Here is a 19,186-nt window from a genome sequence, read left to right as displayed (position 1 = left end):
CACGTGGGTTTATCTATGGACTTCATAGGCGTGACCGATCGTAAACAAGAGGCTCGAACGATTCCCCATTCGGGTAGCCTGCATTTGCTAGTATTTGGCTGGTTTATAACAGCTCAAAACACATCATAGTAAACCATTGGGCAAGTACTGGCGAATCATCTACTAAAATATGTGCCTTTCTTAAATATTGTCGGATATTTGGTTGATAGGCCTAAATGGACCGCCAAACTACAAATGCAAACTCCAAACTTCCGTTTTTCACAGAAGTGAAGCCTATTCATGATGTAGTTACTTTTACCTCAAATAGGCCTACTAAAAAAAAAAAACACTTGGTAGAAGAAAACATCTTTATTTACAGTTGAACAAAATACAAAAGATACATTGCGCTAAATGTATGACGCCATGTCGTCTTAGCCTTTTCACATGTAATCCAACATCTCCGTCTCCATCTCGTTTTCGCTCCCCTCCGACGGGTGGAAGTCGTCCTCCTCGTCCGCCTCTTCGTCGTCCTCCTCTCCCTCCGGCTTCTCGGCGTAGGAGGTCCGCTTGCTCAGGCCGGAGCGCCGTCGCTTCGTTGGCGTCGGGATCAACTCTGCAGAGTCTTAGAGGGACGTTAAGAAAGAGTCATCATATTCGGACGGGATATTGGAATGAGGTGCTGTTCAACACGTTAAAACTTAATAAAACGACGAGTCTGTGAATTAATTGAATTAATTAATGAATTGATTGAATTAATTGAGTCGGTGAATTAATTACAATTAATTACAAAATCTTGATGAGAGTCTTGATGCCGCAGATTCTGTGGTTCACTTATAAGGGCCGGAGGGGGCAGGTTATAAAAACAGCCTAGATACACTATCCTGCCCTTTCAAATCTAATGTATACCACAAACTTAAGCTTTATTTGAACTACTACTAGCATGGGCCTTGTTCTGGCTGGGTGAATGAATGAGGAATTCTGCATTAAGTCCGCACACTCAGCTAGAAGTTAGAGCCAAGATGGCCGCTAGGTGGTTAATAAGGCCCACGGCATGGGGGGCGTTTATCACTGCAGGGCTGCTCCTTACTCGGCTTCTGAGCTCGGACGACCTTCTTGATCAGGCCTGAGATGATGTCACGCAGGTCGTCCGTGGTGTGAGGGAGGCACCAGCCGTCTCTCTCGTCACACACCTTCTCCTCGCCTTCATTGCGGTCGATCACTTCCTTTATGCTGGACGTACGACACGGGAACATGGGAGTAATTAAACATCATTTCTTCATCTTCATCATTTCACATTTTCCACTCTGGTGCTTTTTAAGAATAAGAATAACAACAGCTTCTTTGTTTATTGCAAACATTTTGGACAAGAAATACTCAGGTGGCGGGCTTGAACTTGTTTTATGATACTTGTCCTATGAACTCTCCTATCATAGAAAAACCTGACTTGCCTTCACTAGCAATCAGTTTAATTGACTTAAGTTTACAAGTCAATTGTTGGTGCTTTTTTGGCTCGAGCGAAGCTAACTGCCAAACTGTGTTGTACCTTTCCACGTCCAGGTCACAGAGCTGGTAGAACATCTGTCTGTGTGGGGGCAGCATTCCGTCCCTGAAGACGTATGACGACTCCTGCAGAAGGTGGGGGGGGGAGGACAGCTAGCATTAGCATGTAGCGCGTTCCAAGAACCTTGTGGTACATCCTAGAGTAGACCGTTCAGTCAAATTTCAAAGAGGTGAAGTTAGAGAATATTTCCTCATGAAAAGGGCTGTTTATTTGGCTGTATTACATTGGCTTATATATATATAATCTTTAGGGCTCATATATTTTAATTAAACTAGTGTTAACTAGTGTGAACTAGAGCCGAGAACTGTGGAGAGGAGCAGGAACAGGAATTCCAATGTACCTGTACTTGTTACAGAACGAACAAACAAACACACTAACATACTAACTAACTAACTACTGCATAGCTAACTATCTATCTAAGAGCAGTCCAAAAGCATCCTCAAAGTATGACGGATGATTCCAGCTCCTAAGAAAAAACTCCTAAGAAAGTCTCTTTGGCTTAAGGTAGAGGACTGAATTCAAACCAACAACCTTCCATCCACTGAGCACTAATGTCATCTTCCCAGCAAACACATTTGCAAAGAAGGTTACGTTTCGATTGATATATATTGTCTGCACATCGTTATTGCTACATATAGTGTACAGTACCCCTAGTGTACAGTGAGCAGGTCGGACCAGAAGGAGACCACACAAAGGACTGGGTGCCTTTAATCCACTGAATGACTCCCGAGTGGGCGTTAATTAGCGGCTGACCTTTAATTGGTGCCGGACAGGGACTGGATAGCGGCTGGTGCTGGGGCCCTCCTGAGGGAGCTCCGTCACACTGGCTGCCTGCGGCGCTACGGCACAGAACACACACACACACACACGAGCACACGCACACGCACACACACACACACACACACACACACACACATTTGGACTTTCATTTTTTGTGTGTGTATATGTTTTGTGAGGACATTTTTCAAAATCAGACGTCCTAGCAGAAATGTGAGTTGTAGAGGCCACGTGATTGACCACGTGACGCAGTTGGCTCTCGTGGTGCAGCGAGGACGTGCACTGACCCATTTTGTTCAGCGTGATGGACAGACTGTAGTCCATGGAGCTCCTCTTGGCTTTCACTGGCATGTCACTCAGAGAATATCCTTGAGGAGAGAGAAAACACACTTACAGTAGACAATATACACAAATACAGACGCACACAGAAGATGCTGGTGCGTGGAGAGGATAATCTAAGGTGTCTCGCTCTCCGCTGAAAGGCCATGGGTTCCATCCCAAGTGACCGTGGCCTCCCTGTGAACAACCTTGAGCCTGATGCCTGCGCAGGGACCGTTTCCCGCCTAGATCCAATGCAGAGGCGGGCGGCGCGTGGCTGACCTCTGGGAGGGATGCACTTGTTTGCACACGTGTATATCTATCTATATATACGTCTCTGAGGTAGCAGCGTGGATCTATGCATATGTGCTGACGCAGAAGTGTACATTGGCTTTGCACGCCAACCAATAGCAACCCTGGCACGGAGGCTTTTGAATGCAACCTATAGGCAGAAGGCCACTCCCCCCACTATCACCAATCAAATGCTTAGAACCTGAACGTCCCACAGAAAACCAGCCTTTCCCATGGCACTCCCCCCATATGCTTGGCTCTGATTGGCTCAAAGCGGCCCCTACCCCCCTGGGTTGTTTACCATGTCTGGTGCTGCAGCGGATCCTGAAATCCAGCATCTGGTATTTCTTGGACTCTGGGCTCTTCCTGGGGTCGTAGCCCAGCCTCACCCATAGGCTCCTCCAGGGCCCGGTCACCTAGGAAACCACCAAAAACAGAGCAGCGGATTGGTGAAGGTCGCAGCCAAAGTTAAAACACAATATATTCATCATTAGAATTCTCTCTAGATCATTGATATTTGCTTTGTGAGATGTCTTAACTGAATGTCCTCATTCAGTTAAGACAATAAGACCTGGTCATTTATTATGTATGCTTTTTGTCTTTGCCTACTTGATGAACACACTCAATTTTCCCGCAAACGCAGTAGGCCACATGTAGATAGAAACGATATCCTATTCTCTATAGGCCTCTTCTTATTATTAGGACTAGGAGATCAGAATAAAAACCCAAATATAGTTGAGTGGTTCTATTGTAGTACTGTAGTAGGCCAGAGCAGGCAGCGACAAACAGGCAGTTTATTCATTCATAAAAACATCCTCTAGAGTTTATGTATCAGCAATATAATCTGTATTTGGAGCAAAAACAACAACTCTTCGGGGTCGTCTCACCATGTAGTAGGCCATGACGGGCAACAGCAATTTGAGTTTTTCCGGGTGGATGTCCAAGTTGCCCTTGACTGCGTTTCTGGACCAGATGGGCCGGCTCTCAAACATCTGTGGACGGTGTTGGTGGGGAGAAGATAAGGCAGTAGATCAGGAAAACAACACTGGGCGAGGGCAACGGTTTTGGCCGAAAAAACATATGCTGATTGTTGACTCTGTTTGGGACCTGATCAAGGTTGTCTCCATGGCAACTTGCTGTGTTATCGCTATGCCATCCAGCGGCTGAGACACCATGGTTGTGATGCCAGGCGAAGCGACTCTCCAGGCCTACACACACACAAACTCTGTGTGACAACGGCAGCTACAAGGGCAGGGCTGCTTGCATGCACTGGGTTATCCTGCCCCCCCCCCCTCCCCTGTTGCAGGTCTTGTGTTTTCATGTTGTAAGTGTACTGACTATGTGCTTATGTTGCTGAGGTGTTTTTTTCCTGTCCCCACACTGTACTCCCCATAGGAGCATAGTCTGGGGGTTGTCTTATTTTTTTTGCCTCCCCTCTCCTCATGTTGTGTTATGCTGTATCTTCCTCAATGAATTTCTCCCCCGGGGGATCAATAAAGTATCATCATCATCAAGGAGGGAAGGAAGGAGAAGCACAAGAAGGTAAAGAAGAGGTAGAAGAAACATGAAGGAATAACAAGAATACCAACAACAAAATCAGCTGTAGTATTAAACAAATATTTTGACAATCCGGTGATTTGTCGTGAGATGAGAACACCTGGGAGGAAGGTTAGCCAGCGATAAGAACAGAGATAGACTAGTCTGGATCAAGCAGGCACCACGATAGAGGAAGCTAAAATAAAAACCACTGTTGGGTCGTTTTGGCATGAGAGCATAGAGAACCGCAATGAGATGAAGCGGTTTGGCTGGGACTCAAATACAGAAGATAAAAGATTATAATTTTAATATTTTATCTTCTGTATTTGACCCTAACCCTAACTAACAGATACAGAACTTTGTGTCGAAGCCACAAGGGAGTTTATGAAGTAATGTAATACTAGTAAAAAATAATATAAGTACCCCATTTATATTGCCCGTATCTCTGTTAGTCACATGACTGTCACTAGGATGGTGTTGCATGTCATGGTTTTAGTGAGTAGGTCATAGTACACAACTATAGTTAACAACTACAATTATATACATAAGTGTTATTTTACAATTGTGTTGAAGAAAAAATCCCTGAAATCCCAAGACCAATTCGGAAATGCAGATTAGTCTGGAACCTCTCGGCTCAATTTTGATTTCCGAGGGGCGTTATCAACGGGCGTAGAATTACAACCAATCAGAGCAACGGATATGTGCTATATCAGCCGCAGCCATTATTGTCTCTTGCATGAATATGAGTCAACAGTTGGAGAGCATGCATGGGACCACTGTAAACCTTACAACCCTTTGGGAGGTTGAATAGTTAAAGATCCTGCCAAGGATCCTACATTGACAAATACTGCAACTTGTGGCAAATGTATTAATCTACCTACACATTCTACTTAGCTCATCTTTATGATACCTATAGCTACTCTGCATTCGGTCAGACGTTCAATCAGAACATCATACTGTATGTTCTGATTTTTCTCAGTCACACTTTGTTAAACGACTAATTATACAAGGGCTAGTTCTGGTCCTTGATTCTGATTGGCTCCAATAGTCACGCGAATAATTGCGATTGTGTAACATTTTTTTGTATTAATGTGCCACCAAACTAATTTAATCAATCTACACTAGCCTGTGCTGCTTGGCATTTGCTGTCATTAGGAACTATAATGCTAAGTGGAAGAATGATTATTTGTTTTTAACAAATGAATCGCATTTTATGTTGCTATGTGTTTACTTTGTGAAATCCGTTTGCACAGCAGTTTCATTAAAGCCATAAGCCACTCTAGGCTGTGGTCTACAGTGATTTCAGAGCAGCTAGGGGGGCTTTAGCCACTGCCTAACAGCGCCCCCTAGCGGTTAGTAAAATCACTGCAAACCACGGCCTCTCGCCTCCTTATTGATTACAAGTAATAATAATAATAATAATAGCTAAAAATAAATACAAATAAATATGAGAATAGGGGGCCATTTGGTTTCCTGTCCCGACGCCCGCTGACCCCTGACCCCGGGGGTTTAACCACGGTAACACAGACCTTTTTGAGGGTCTGCTCGGTCGTCTCGTCGGACTGCTTGATGCAGACCCTCTGCCAGTTGAGCTTGGCCGCCTCCATGCACTCCGAGGGCACCGTGGCGTCCGCGAAGCTCACGAAGATGGCGTTGTGGTGGCGCCGCACGCGGTTCAGACCGATGAAGTTCTCCTTGGTCATGGGTAACTGGCTGTGAAGACCAAGGCCCGGTAACAGCTTAGAATCGACGTGATCTCACAGACTTCAATAAAAAAAAAAACGATTTCTTAAGAGGTGGGCGGGAATAGACATTACAAAGATGACACATCGTCATGTTGGCTTCATGGTTGGATTTGCTTGACATTGTTGATCTTTGAGCAAGATTTGATTGACAATATTGACACGAAATTTGATCGCTGCATTCAAATCGTCTTGACGAATGCTAGCAGTAGTCTCCTTTATGACCATATGGTACAACTAAACAGAGGAATGACGGATGACATGAGGGTTTGAATTTTTAACCCATTATCCTTCAACTGAGACTGCAGACGAATATAATGACCACTAGACTTTCCTACACAACTGCTAGTACATAGTATAAGTATGCAGCAGTTGGGGTACTAATTTATGGTGGAAGTCCAGGCAGTACTACTGGGAGATAGTATCAGTTATTATTACTGGTATTAGTTATAATTACGGTACTTACTTGGTGGTGGATGCCTGGGCAGTAGAAGAACTAATATTATTAGTAGATAGTATAGGGGTGTAACGATATGCGTATTCGTACCAACATTTTTCGGTATGGGTCTAACGGTTTGATGCACGTTTCATTTCAGTACGTACCTGTCTTGTCTTGTCCTGATGTTTTGTGATGGCGACCACAATGGAAATAAGTCCCGGACTTTATTGTGTTTTTATCCTCAATTGTATTTGATGTCTTTTCATTTGTGTTAGGCATTTGTTTGATACAATTTAATAAATCAAATCAAAATTTTTAATAAAAAATAAAATAATAAAAACTGCTGTACCGAAGAACATACCAAACCGTGACTTAAAAACCGAGGTACGTACCGAATCGTGACTTTTGTGTATTGTTACACCCCTACTTGTTATTATTACTGCTAAGAGGTATTATGACCATACTAACTTGTGGTGGATGTCCGGACGGTAGTTGTAGTCGACGGGGGTGTCCAGGCGGGAGAAGATGGGTGGGGGGAGGAAGAAGGGCATGGGCTGCTCAAAGAACTCCTGGTTCTCAAACGTACGCAGGATCACCTTGTCGTACAGAGACGTGTGTTTCCCGTCTTCCGAATGCACAGCCAGGCACTGGAAATCCGCCATCCCTGAAATGAATCGTAAGACCTGTGAGTGAAGCGACCACTGGTGGGAGGCTGAAGGGAAATACGAAAGCTGAAGAAACATAAATAACTGGAAGATGTATAGAACTTAAATCATTATGAGAAATTCTTTCTTCTTTCCTTCTGGGGAAATAACCTGACACTTCTCAACGCTGCTGTGTCTACGCAATTAACCTCGATCTGTAACCTCAAAGCCGGCGTCAGCATAATCTAATGTGTTTTAGAGCACATTTCATTCAAAACATGTTTGCACATTGTAGCTCTATGAAGAAGAGTCAACAACATGAACATGTATAGAAAAATCGAAATGTAGAACAACCTGAAGAAGATCAATAAGATGAAAATGTGTCAGGCTTTTGAATGTCGAGAATTAAATCACCTTGGAATTTGTATGTCGTGCCGATGACTCCGAGCACGTCCATGTGCAGCTGGGTGTCCTGGGGGTCTTTCTTGCGGACCCGTCGTCTCACGCGGAGCAAGAGGTTGTTGGAGGGAAAGCGGTTTCCACACAGAGAGTGGCAGAAGGGGTCCTTGGGCCGGTAGCGCAGCTCCAGCCGGCGGTTGGGGTCAGCGTAGGTCTGAAAGAAGTACGATTTATCAGACACCACACATGACAGCTGATGTTCATTCCAGCATGGGGTGTGTAAAAGACAATGCCCTCACTCACAGCAGGAATATGATTATTTAAAACGTTATAGGCTCATTGAATCATGGGGAGGTTTGAGTGTGTGTTACTCTGTTCGTATTGTAAATCAGAAATATGAATTAGAATGTTTTTCGCCAAGTAGGCCTAGGTCCCACATACGATGGTGTGAGAGATTTACGTTACAATACAGAGTGGGCATTATTCCTCATATTCAGCAATAATAACCATTTCATCAGTCATGAGCTGACATGTGCTGACCTTCGACAGTACTTTTTCTCCTCCGATTGTCTCAAGCATCTTGTCCACATTGGCGATCAGCGCCGGGTACTCAATGCACACGAGTTTATTATAATGAAGTTTGACCGCCGAGGAGCTGGCAGAACCTGGCGACGCGTCTTCTGCCTCGGTCGATATCTTCATTTCTTTCAAGGTAAACCTCAGTTTATGTTCACTGGAATCTGACATTTCTGAGAATATGGCGGACTATTCTATAAGAAAGATATATTAAATGAGTTAAGCCAAAAGCATTTGTAAATGAAGTGTGCTCTGCAGCCAGAAGGCATTGTTTATTCCGTCGCTAAGCCCGTCCGGGAGGAAACATTTCTGTCTGATGATCGTTCCGTGTGTTCCGAACGATACTTATTATTTTTTTTCCCCAATCTATTATAAATTAATTGCTTAATAATAATAGAGGACTGATCGCTATTTTTTTTCCACACATTCGAAATATCATTGCAAATGTAATGTAATGAAGTAGAATAAAATGTTGCTATTATTCAAGGTGTTCCGAATTCTACCACAAGGTGTCAGCAGGGAAACCAAAAATGACATTATCCCGTACAACATGTACACATTTTCCAAGAGTGAATTTAATTCTGCCTCCGGTCAATAATTCATTATTTTTTAAATATTGAACGTGCCATGCCATGTAATTCTTACAACTTAGGGGACATCTTGCTCTTGCTTATATACAACTCTCACAGATACCGTGAGCCATTAGTCAAAATGATTTAACGCTGAATTAAGGGTTCCGTTTCTTATGAGGAAACCATGGCAGAGGGACATTCGTGACGTGTATGCCTACTGTTGTTCAGAGTTCATTCAGTGTGATCTGACTGTTGAGCTTAAATACATGCTGGAGGTGTGTACTTTGTTTGACGATTACTATGTTGATTTTGTTTGCTTTTGTACCTGCTTGACATATTGATACAATAAGTCAGGGCATGCCTAGATTTCGAAGACAATATCCACTGTCCCCTTTTCGAAAGAGTCCTGTGAGTTTGTGACGGTTGGTATACTTAGAAGAGGCTCAGAAGATACGAATGACATATTATTTATTAGCATTTCTACGAATGAAATTAAACAATAGGCAAATGACTTAATGAATAAACCAAAAGCCAATATAGCCTAATAACATATTTTTTACAATCAGAAACATGGCCATCATATTTTATTTTATTATTTCTAAACGAATTGATAAAATAAAATAAAATAAAAATAGACGAAAATTATGCTTCGTTTAAAATGTCTATATAACCGTGAATATGTCAATTGACCTAATTTTCAATCTGTCTTAAAAAAAAAAAAAAACATTTTATGTTGTGACAACGCAGCGAGTTAGCAGTGGGCTCAACTCGCAGCGGACGAGAGACAATTGCTTGCAGGGTGCTGCTATCTGCCCCGGGTCCTCCCTACTGCCCGGCTGGCGTGTTCCAACCGTCGGCCATGTGCTGGCGCCACGATAAGCGTATCATCCGCCCTTCTCTGTCGGCCACTCGCAGTGCAACTCCAGCTGCCACCCCCAGATTTCACCCATTCTCTCGTATTTAGACATCTGTCTCCCAAATCATCTGCTTTGCGCATTGGTCACTGATAGCCTACCACCACATCACTAACTTTGCCCTGGTTGTATAGCATTTGTTTTTTTATCATGCTTGTGTATCACCGGTTCCGGTTCCGCCGCTGATGGTTTAGAGCGTGTTGGATTGACAGGTCCATATTTGGACGGGCGAGAAGCTGTCGCCACACGTGAGGACAGAGCAGTGCGGTATCGCTCTGCAGACACTTGTGAACTAGATCACGTCCTGCAGGGTCCGGTTGTTTTAAAGGGAAATCTAAAAACAAAACAAAAGTTCCTGCCTATAGTGCGTCCCCAAACTGTAATGGAGTGTTAACATGCTCATAGGATATAGGCCTGGGGATCTTTCTATCTTGTTGTGGGCTTACATCTCTCAATTTCGCTCTCTTTAAACTGACGTTGACGTTTGTCTTCTGTTGTGCATTTGCGCTTCGTGTATTTAGCCAAATAAGTATACATATTCCATATATAAACTAACCATCATCCCATTCAAATGACTACAAGTACAAGTAGGCCTACAGCCTACCAACTTATGACATGTAACTGTCCGGCCTTAGGGAAACACTTTTATTCAACCGCTACAACATGCCTACAATTACAATTCTAGTATTTTATATCATTTATGTTTCTCTACTCCTTTCCTAAGTCTATATTAGGCCTAACGCTCTCCCCGGTTTACTTTTCATGTGACTAACAGAACGGGATTCTACCAGTATGTGACCCATAATGCCTTGCCCCAGGGCCAGAGTACACGGACCCAAACCCTGGAGGGCTTCAAACAAAGAACGGGCCAACAGCGATTTGCATAGAACTCGTTTGCAAAACAAATGAACTTCTCAGCACACGCTCACTGTCTGTGTGGTTTGGGTGTTTGCGTGAGTATGCGTGTAAAGTGTATAGGCCTATACGTGTGTGTGTGTGTGTGTGTGTGTGTGTGTGTGTGTGTGTGTGTGTGTGTGTGTGTGTGTGCGCGCGCGCGCGCGCGCGTGCGTGTGTGTGTTATTTTGTGCGTGCGCGCAAGTTGACAACTGTTTCATGATTTTAGAAAGTGTTTCATGATTTCGTGCAGATTGGACCGAAATAATTGTTTTCTGTCTGGATGACTAGAACGCCTCAAATGTTCAACGTTCACACGTTTCCTCCATATGTGGCATGGAAATGCATAGAGCTTATAGTATTATAGAAAGAAGATGGATAAAAAGAAGACGGATAAACGGATATAATGACGACACGTTCATAATTACAAGCAGCTAAATCTTTTATTTTGAATTACAACGGCTAAAAATCTGTTTAAACCCGCATATCAATTCTCCCATATCAAGTGTAGATCTCAGGTGTACCAGGACCCACGTCCTGTTTGTGTGGTTCCGCCCCTCCACCAATGCAGGCCTGCCATTGGCTACCTGTGCAGGATTGTGATTTGCCTTCACACCAGGATGCTGCGGGCCTAACTGTCTCCGTGCACATTTACAACGGACCGAGTTGCCCGGGTAATAGGTTACCAACAGAAAATTTGCATATAGCCCTCAGATTTGTTTACCAACCAAACCTAACAGAATGCCACATGTTTCTAACACGTTCAGTGATTTCTGCTTTTGAAAAGAAAAAACACAGTTAAACCATACCTGGCCAGAGTTTACCCCTGTTAAGCTTTTCTTTTGCTTTTCTACTCTGGCTTGATTTGAGCCATTGCAGCAGCCCCCATCCATAAGAACACTAAACAATTTAAAACACACTCAGACACACATATACAATCCTAATGTTTAGCCCCACACGTCAGATTTAACTAAAGTGGTGTGATTTGCCCAGGGCAGATTAATGAACTAACTGGTCTGGTGTTTGGAGAAGGTGGGAGAGTAGTCACGTCCGCTCCATCTAGTTTGCTAAAGCAAATCCAACAGTGGTGTGTCTTGTCTGGGTGTGGCGTTCATGGCGGTTTGTCTCAAGATGGAAATCCCTGTTCCACAACAACCCCGTTCGAGGGAACTCATGCCCACACGATTACCTGATACCCACCATGCACATTTCCCTGTCTGAGATGATTATATCAGAGTTTAATTTGGTTTTAAACTGTACCATTATCAGGTCATTTATTTTGTATTAAAACACTGAATAGACCCTATGTTTCTTACGACTATCTTACGCCTATTATTGCTGTTGTAACAGTCCTCTGGTAAGGCTAATCCATATTTTGTTTTACTATTATTGAGTTTTAGAGCAGAGAAGCCGCTTGGTCTGGTTAGTATTTGCATGCTGCCAGCGTCGGATTTGAATGCAGTATTACTGGGTCTACAGTTCTCTCTGGTTCTGCAATAGATGAAGTCCCTAGGCGTGTTAGTTTTACCACAACATTTGCGGGACAAGAAGTTTGCAAACAGGAACGCACACAAGAACAAGACAAGATACACAGAAACATATTCCTCTGTGTGTTTTGTTTGTGTGTGCCATTTCATCATGGTGTTGGTTGTTTGCTTTCAGGTACATGTTTCAAACATCTTTTATTTGTGTGATCATGGAGGATTCAATCAAACAGCAACAAAGATTTACTTTCTTGTCATCACACACTTTATTAAGTGGGTTTTTACACTTCAACAGTAATTTCACATGGGTAAAATGCCATAATGTTTTAAATTATAATAATATAAACAATAACAATAATAATATATATTGTATTTGTAATGCACTTGACATAAAATAGGGCAAAGTGCTAAAGAGAGACACATTCAAATAAACAATCTTAAATCTCTTCAAAAATGTAAACAATACTCTTCATTTTGAGGACAATTCCTGAATTGTTCCCATTAGACTTCTGCTCCTATATAGCTACATTTGGAGATTCAGGGTTCAAGAATTACATGAATAACATAAATTGCATGATCTTCCTAGCCAGCTTGAAAAGAAAATATGCATCTGCTAACTTTTTCTAATTATTATTATTATATTATCATCAAGACAGGACAATCTGTGACCCAATATGCATATCAGCCGAGTGGGGTAAGTGGGGACCCGACCCACAGGTTGGGCACCACAGCATTTCCATTCGAGGTCCTTGTCTTTTGAAAGCCTTCGACCAGCGTCATGGACCCTCTCCAGAAGTCCTCCAGGTTCCTTACTTCAGACTGTGCTGGCTCTCTTGGTGGCGACGGAGGTCCACCTTGCGCTGGAAGCCCTTGCTGCAGATCTCACAACCAAACGGCTTGAAGCCTGTGTGTTTCCGGCTGTGGGTGATGAGGTTGGAGCTCTGGCTGAAGGCCTTACCACAAACCTGGCACTTGTGGGGCTTCTCACCTGACAGGGAAAAAAAAGGAGAAAGCGGTTAGCTTCCTTGGCAGACGCTTTCATCAAAGGCAACTTGGATCACATACATGTATTTCATGAGCAGGTATAGAGGGGGTTCTGCATCTTGCTCACTGATGCCTCCAGGTAATCTGTGCGGAATGGGGTTCGAACCCAGACCCTTTCAATGAATTGGAGTGGAACACCCTAACCCACAAGACTATCCTGGGCTTTGTTGTTTAATGTAAGCTTGTCTTGGATTTCGGTATGGTATCATGAACCTGTTCACACCGAGCATTCGTTGAATGTTCGGTGTGACAGTGTAGGCAACACTCATGGTCTTTATGGTGACTGTAACATAAAGATAAAGATACATAAAGATAACACAACATAGCCCTGCTTCTGAGGAATAAAGAATTGCGCCATTGTTCAGATTTGTCACCCAGACAGACGACTGCACACACCTCCTTATAAGCCATCCCATATGCAAATCCACGGCAAATTTGTTTAATTTCTTTTTTTCTGATTTATCTGCAGTCATTATACTCTTGGAAGCAGATATCACTTGAAGCCAGGCTAAAGAAGGCCGAGGTAAAGATGCTCCACAGGTAGAATTAAACTTCTTTCTAATCTCCAGCCATTTGAATAATTGCCAGCTGATATCCCTAACGGACTCGTTGGCCACGTATAAGTGAACAGAAAAGAGAAGTTTATTGGAAAGGCAGAGCAAAAGTAAATTGTTTTAGGTTTTAGACCCGAGTTTCCAAACCTTGTTAGCCCTCAACCTGATCCCCCCTCCCTCATCGACACCAAACCAAAACAGTTGAACTAATACTATTTTAATTGAGTCGTTGTTTTCATCATTACTTAGACTGTAATAGCCAAAGTGCATAAGCTGAGGCATATCTCTATTCCTGGTCTTGAAAATACATAACAACAAACTAATACAGCAAATATTGATATTTAACGTCATCATTAAAATTGTATATAACAATCTTTTAAGTCTTTCCAGGTCAACCCCTCAGTTACCCGTAGCCCTGGGGCTGCTCATCCCTGCCCTGACATGAGACTCACCAGTGTGTATGTACGTGTGCTTCTTCATGTCCGACTTCTGGTGGAACCTCTTGCCACAGTACTGGCAGGGGTAGGGCCGCGTGTCGGAGTGGATGAGCAGGTGGGTGGACAGTGTGGACGACCGCTTGAACGTCTTGCCGCACATTTTGCACTCAAAGCTCTTCTCCTGAAATCGCAGAGAAAAACAACCCTTAGTAAGAGATGTATTTTTTAAAATAAAAAATGTTTTAATGTTTTTAAATCGACCACTTCTCGATTGGTCCTAGCAGGACCAATGACGTCAATGGTGCAACTTTTGAATATTGAAAATAACAACCATATAGTAGTCCATAGTAAAGCGGTTCAGTGTGTGTGTGTGTGTGTGTGTGTGTTGGGTGTGGGATGGGGAGTTATTATGGGATGCCTGAGTGGACGTTCATGTGCTGCTCCAGGCTGTCAGTATGTATGTGCGTGCGTGCGCGTGCATGTGTGCGTGCGTGCGTGCGTGCGTGCGTGCGGGGTGTGCGTGCGTGTGAGTGTGTGTCGGGCGTGGGACGATGGTAAGGGTTATTATTATGGGATGCCCCCGTACCTGGGAGTGGACGTTCATGTGCTGCTCCAGGCTCACGGCGTGGCCGAACGTCTTGCGGCAGATGCTGCAGCCGAAGGGCCGCGTGCCGCTGTGGGAGCGCCGCACGTGGACCTCCAGCCCGTGGGGCGTCGAGAACACCTGCGGACGGACAACCAGGAGACAGGAAGTCAGCCCGTGGAACCCTGGGAAACTGAGTTTTTTTCCCACCGCGGCGATCCGTGGCGACCACATGTGTTTGATAGGAGCTTGATGCTGCCTTCACGTTGCTACGGAAAAGACGATTCCTTTCCATTTATTTGTGTAAACTGGAAATTACGAGTGTTGTTGTGTTCAAGTGCTTTTGTTGTTGTCGTAGTGACATGAAACACTCGGCAGCTCGTGTGTCAAAGTATTCTACGAGCTCTCCAGTGGAAATGACTCATGTGCAATTTTCATGTCGGCTTTTGGTATTCAACATAATTTCCATAGCACATGAAGGCACCATGAGCTGTCACGTGTGTTATGTTTGGTTATTTGTTTTTCAGCAATAGCACGATTCAAATATTCGAGCCACACAGGTGTGGACCCTGTGGTGACAAAGTAGGACCAAACAATCTACACTCTAATATGAGACTGAAATACATTTACCGGTAGTCCTATAGTGGAGGCTAAAGCACTATCCAAAGTGACTCCCATTCGGTAACACATCCTGCTTCATGGTTTAGGTTTAAAGTAAATATGGGTAGGTTGAGCTAAGGTTGCGGGTTGAATTACAGCTTGGGTTAGGTTTAAAGGGCCGCTCCTTTAAGCTCCTTAATGACTCTGCCTCTGCATCTGAAGCCGTTTTGGATTTAAAAAACGCGTCTGCTACCAAATGACTCAGTGACTAAACAGTAAAACGGTGAAAGACCACAGGAAGTGGTCGCCCTTTACCTTCTCGCAGGTGATGCAGTGGTAGGTCATGGAGGTGGGGGAGTACTGGGGGCTGTAGTCCAGCGGCTGCTGGGGGGTGGGGCTCCGGCTGAGGCAGTCGCCGTACACGCTGCCCGCGTGCTGCAGCACCGTGGGGCTGAAGCTCATCTGCCGCAGGTCGTAGGAGCAAGGCAGCGCGTCCCACGCCATGGACGTCTTGTAGTACGGAGGGAACTCGGGAATGTGGGGTTCTGGGAAATGGAGTCCAGTGTTAATCCACGGGTTCCATGAATCCTTCATATATATATATATATATATATATAAAGTGACCTAATTAATAACGAATTAATTATGTTTAATAATTAATAATAATTCATTTATCTATTAATTATACCTAAATTATTTTGTAAAAAAAAGAAGAACATTTTAATTTAGGCCTGATGATATAATTTTCTTATTTTCACTGGCCTGTATATTCTTTTGCCTTTACTTTTATTTAACTTTTCTCTTTAAATGATTGTCTTTTATGATTCCTTTCGAATGTATTATGCACTCTGAAAGGCCTTTTGGGGTATGGATACAACACATAAATATATACAATTATATAGCAATATGAATACGTGAATTTATTCATTCATAACAAATCAATGAATTACGAATCGATTAGCGCGTAAAGGAAATAGATTCCGGGTAATTAAGAATAATACAGCGATTTACCGGCCAGGTAGAACGGGGTCGTCTGGGAGACGGAGTGCCTGGTGGGCTCCGGGGGGCCCGGAGGGAACGCCCGCTCCTCGGGGTCCTCACGCGGCTCTCCGGGACTCTGGTGGAACACCGGCGAAGGTCTCGACGAGGAGTCCGGACTGGACTGGACGGTTTCCGACAACTCGTCTGTTTGTTTTAAACCAAATCAAGAACTCAATCATTAAAATGAAAGAAATATTGTATTGTTGTATTACGGGAACAGAGGGATTTAATTATATTTCGCTTTTAGGCTAAAACACCTCCCATGCAGAATGGGGATTAGATCATGGCAATAACATAACATAACGTAACATAAACACTTTGCGTTTTTCTTTAATCCTTTAGTCAAAAGAGGGCCTTTGGGCCTTGCGTAAAAATACAATTAAATCATCAGGTCGACTTCCTTTGAGTCAACATGTGAACCATGGCGTTATTGGCTATACAATATGAATGTGACAGCCTGTGTCCCCTCACCGGTGTGCAGGGGTTCCCGGGGGTCGTCGTATGATCGGTGCGTATTATAAGACGCGGACTTTTTCTTTTTCACCAAAAAAGACCGTGGCATCTTGAGTCTGGAAGTGGGATTGAGGACTTCTATCAACACCAGACACATGTAATGTAATGCTATGAGTATGTAACAGCACTACACGTTATAGTCGTTAAATGCATGGTCGATTGGCATTGCCATTATTCGTATCATGAAGTTAACCAAAAAGAGTTATTACATTTAAATCAACAGTAGGATTATCAATAACATACAATTTATAAATATATATACATACATATAAATATGTTAAACATGTTATCGATGTTCAGCGGTTAACTATTCGTTAAAATAAACAAAAAGTGTATCATACGCTGTGAAGAATTGTCTTGCCTACCTTTTTTTTTTTTTTTAATCAAATTAAACCAAACTATAATCGAAGGAATGTTCTCCAAAAAAAGAGTTGTAGCAAGCGTCAGAAGCGTGTTGTTAAATCCAATCCCAGAATTCAGAAAGCAAACCACAGTAAAGCATCGCGCATCGCCCCTCTGCTCCCCTCCCTGATTTACAATCAGATAATGTGCGCTGGAATCTGACTGTGGTTTCAGCCAATGAGAGAGCCAACAGGCCCGGGACATTTGCGTAAAACAACTGAGCTGTCCCTGGAAGTCACATAGGCTACCTGCAGAAAAGATACACCTCTCGGTTGATATATTATGCAAAAAAAAATACATTGATGTTATGGCCTAAAAACGAACCGAAACAATTATTAACCGAATTAGGCCTGTAGGCTACTTTAAATTAGGCCAGATCTATTGAGGTGCTAATTTAATTTAAAATAAATATTAAAATACTGTGCATAAACCTTCATCTAAAATGTAGGCCTACTGATATCAGAATCATGTGTGGGCTATCAGTTTAAATCAAAAAACAAAACAAAACCATGTTTGGTTTTCATGATTTATAGTGCTGGGCAATGCCCTTATAGACACACGCTGTGCGCCAGAGATTGCGCGCTACGGTGGGCGACTTGGATACACGGTACAGGTCGAGCCGAGGCAACTCCATAGACACACACACTACTCTGGGGGATTAACCTTGTTGATTTACACCTATTTGTTTGTTTTTCTCTACTTGGACTGATATTCATTTCGCAGGCGCAGTGCTGTTTGTCCTAAATCCATGTCGTTTTAACAGCCAAACGCCTTGCATGGTGTAGCTGTCACCTGTCAATTCATAAAGCTTTGGTAATGTGGCGTATGACTGTTTTAAACAGCAGTTAATTGTTGCTTACAGACACACAGGCCTAGATAGAGACGAAAAACAAGTATCAAAGTGAATAAATATAGAGCAAACAATAATTTCTTTGAGAGGAATTAAATATAATTATACATGAATCGTCAAGGGCGATGTTTGCCTGACCATTACATTATCAAATAAAATAAATGCTTGACGTTAAGAAATGTGTAAGATGTTAAAATAAACGTGTGCCTGAGTTTCAGAGGATAACGTCCCTGCTAATGTAACAGCTCTGTCACCAAGTTGATTTATTTTTAAGATGCGATGGGGACACCTAGTGGTTATTTTAGTACTACAATAACTAAAATAACTAAAATACTGTTACATTAGCAGGGACGTTATCCTCTGAAACCCAGGCACACGTTTATTTTAACATCTTACACATTTCTTAACGTCAAGCATTTATTTTATTTGATAATGTAATGGTATCCACTAGAGTTGTCCCAACTTCAACTTCAATTTCCTACTCCTAACCCGCACCAGGGACTTGCCTCCAGACATTGAACACAAAACATCCCCGCCTTGGGACGGCCTACTGACCTGAAGAATGTGGACAGGTTTAAGGTTGTGTGACTCTGGTCAACATGCGACCATGCCCCATACACTCGCACACAGTCCTCAATAGAGCCGCACTGATAGAAGATGTTAAATGATCACTGACCAAAGTGACCATTAGTAACCACAGCGCCTCGTAGTGGTGAATTGATAGCACTGCAGCTGCCGGGTTGCCAACTTTGGGTTTTTGGCTGGAATGAGACTCTGTGGAATCTTATAATGCTTACAGTTCAGTGAGAACGTTGTAGGGAGATGTCTTGAACTCCTCCCCTTTCATTAAAAAACAATACGCTGTGGTCTGGTCTAGTCTACTCAAGTCATCAACAGAAAATTAACGGGAGTTTTTTGTTTTTTTGGCGTGACATTTCTTGCGTGTGCGTGAGAGCGTGAGATTGATGCTGAAAGCGTGAGCGTCACGCCAGTGAGAGTGAGAGTTGGCAACAACCCTGCAGCTGTGACCTGCAAC

At 43.2% G+C, this 19,186-nt stretch overlaps 2 protein-coding genes across 2 annotated transcripts; both read right to left on the bottom strand.

The window, feature by feature from the left end:
• Window positions 1–333: 333 nt before the first annotated feature.
• gtf3c5 (general transcription factor IIIC, polypeptide 5) lies at window positions 334–8,530 on the bottom strand. Its single transcript, XM_084482867.1, has 11 exons — window positions 8,227–8,530; window positions 7,702–7,900; window positions 7,112–7,307; window positions 5,992–6,175; window positions 3,814–3,918; window positions 3,228–3,342; window positions 2,605–2,685; window positions 2,294–2,379; window positions 1,523–1,605; window positions 1,067–1,209; window positions 334–601 (listed from the first exon to the last, which is right to left on the bottom strand). The coding sequence occupies exons 1-11, from the start codon at window positions 8,431–8,433 to the stop codon at window positions 420–422; spliced, it is 1,581 nt and encodes a 526-aa protein (XP_084338993.1). The 5' UTR covers window positions 8,434–8,530; the 3' UTR covers window positions 334–419.
• Window positions 8,531–12,935: 4,405 nt separating this feature from the next.
• Window positions 12,936–16,968, bottom strand: gfi1b (growth factor independent 1B transcription repressor; the record flags this gene model as incomplete). The annotated part of the gene is made up of 6 exons (XM_084483410.1): window positions 16,857–16,968; window positions 16,356–16,529; window positions 15,660–15,889; window positions 14,748–14,885; window positions 14,177–14,342; window positions 12,936–13,114 (listed from the first exon to the last, which is right to left on the bottom strand). The coding sequence occupies exons 1-6, from the start codon at window positions 16,945–16,947 to the stop codon at window positions 12,936–12,938; spliced, it is 978 nt and encodes a 325-aa protein (XP_084339536.1). The 5' UTR covers window positions 16,948–16,968.
• Between the last annotated feature and the right edge of the window lie 2,218 nt (window positions 16,969–19,186).

Source organism: Micromesistius poutassou (assembly GCF_964030765.1).
Source record: "Micromesistius poutassou genome assembly, chromosome: 18".
Taxonomy (NCBI): domain Eukaryota; kingdom Metazoa; phylum Chordata; class Actinopteri; order Gadiformes; family Gadidae; genus Micromesistius; species Micromesistius poutassou.
The sequence above is the reverse complement of the archived record's forward strand: the minus strand, read 5'-3'. Positions and strand labels throughout refer to the sequence as shown.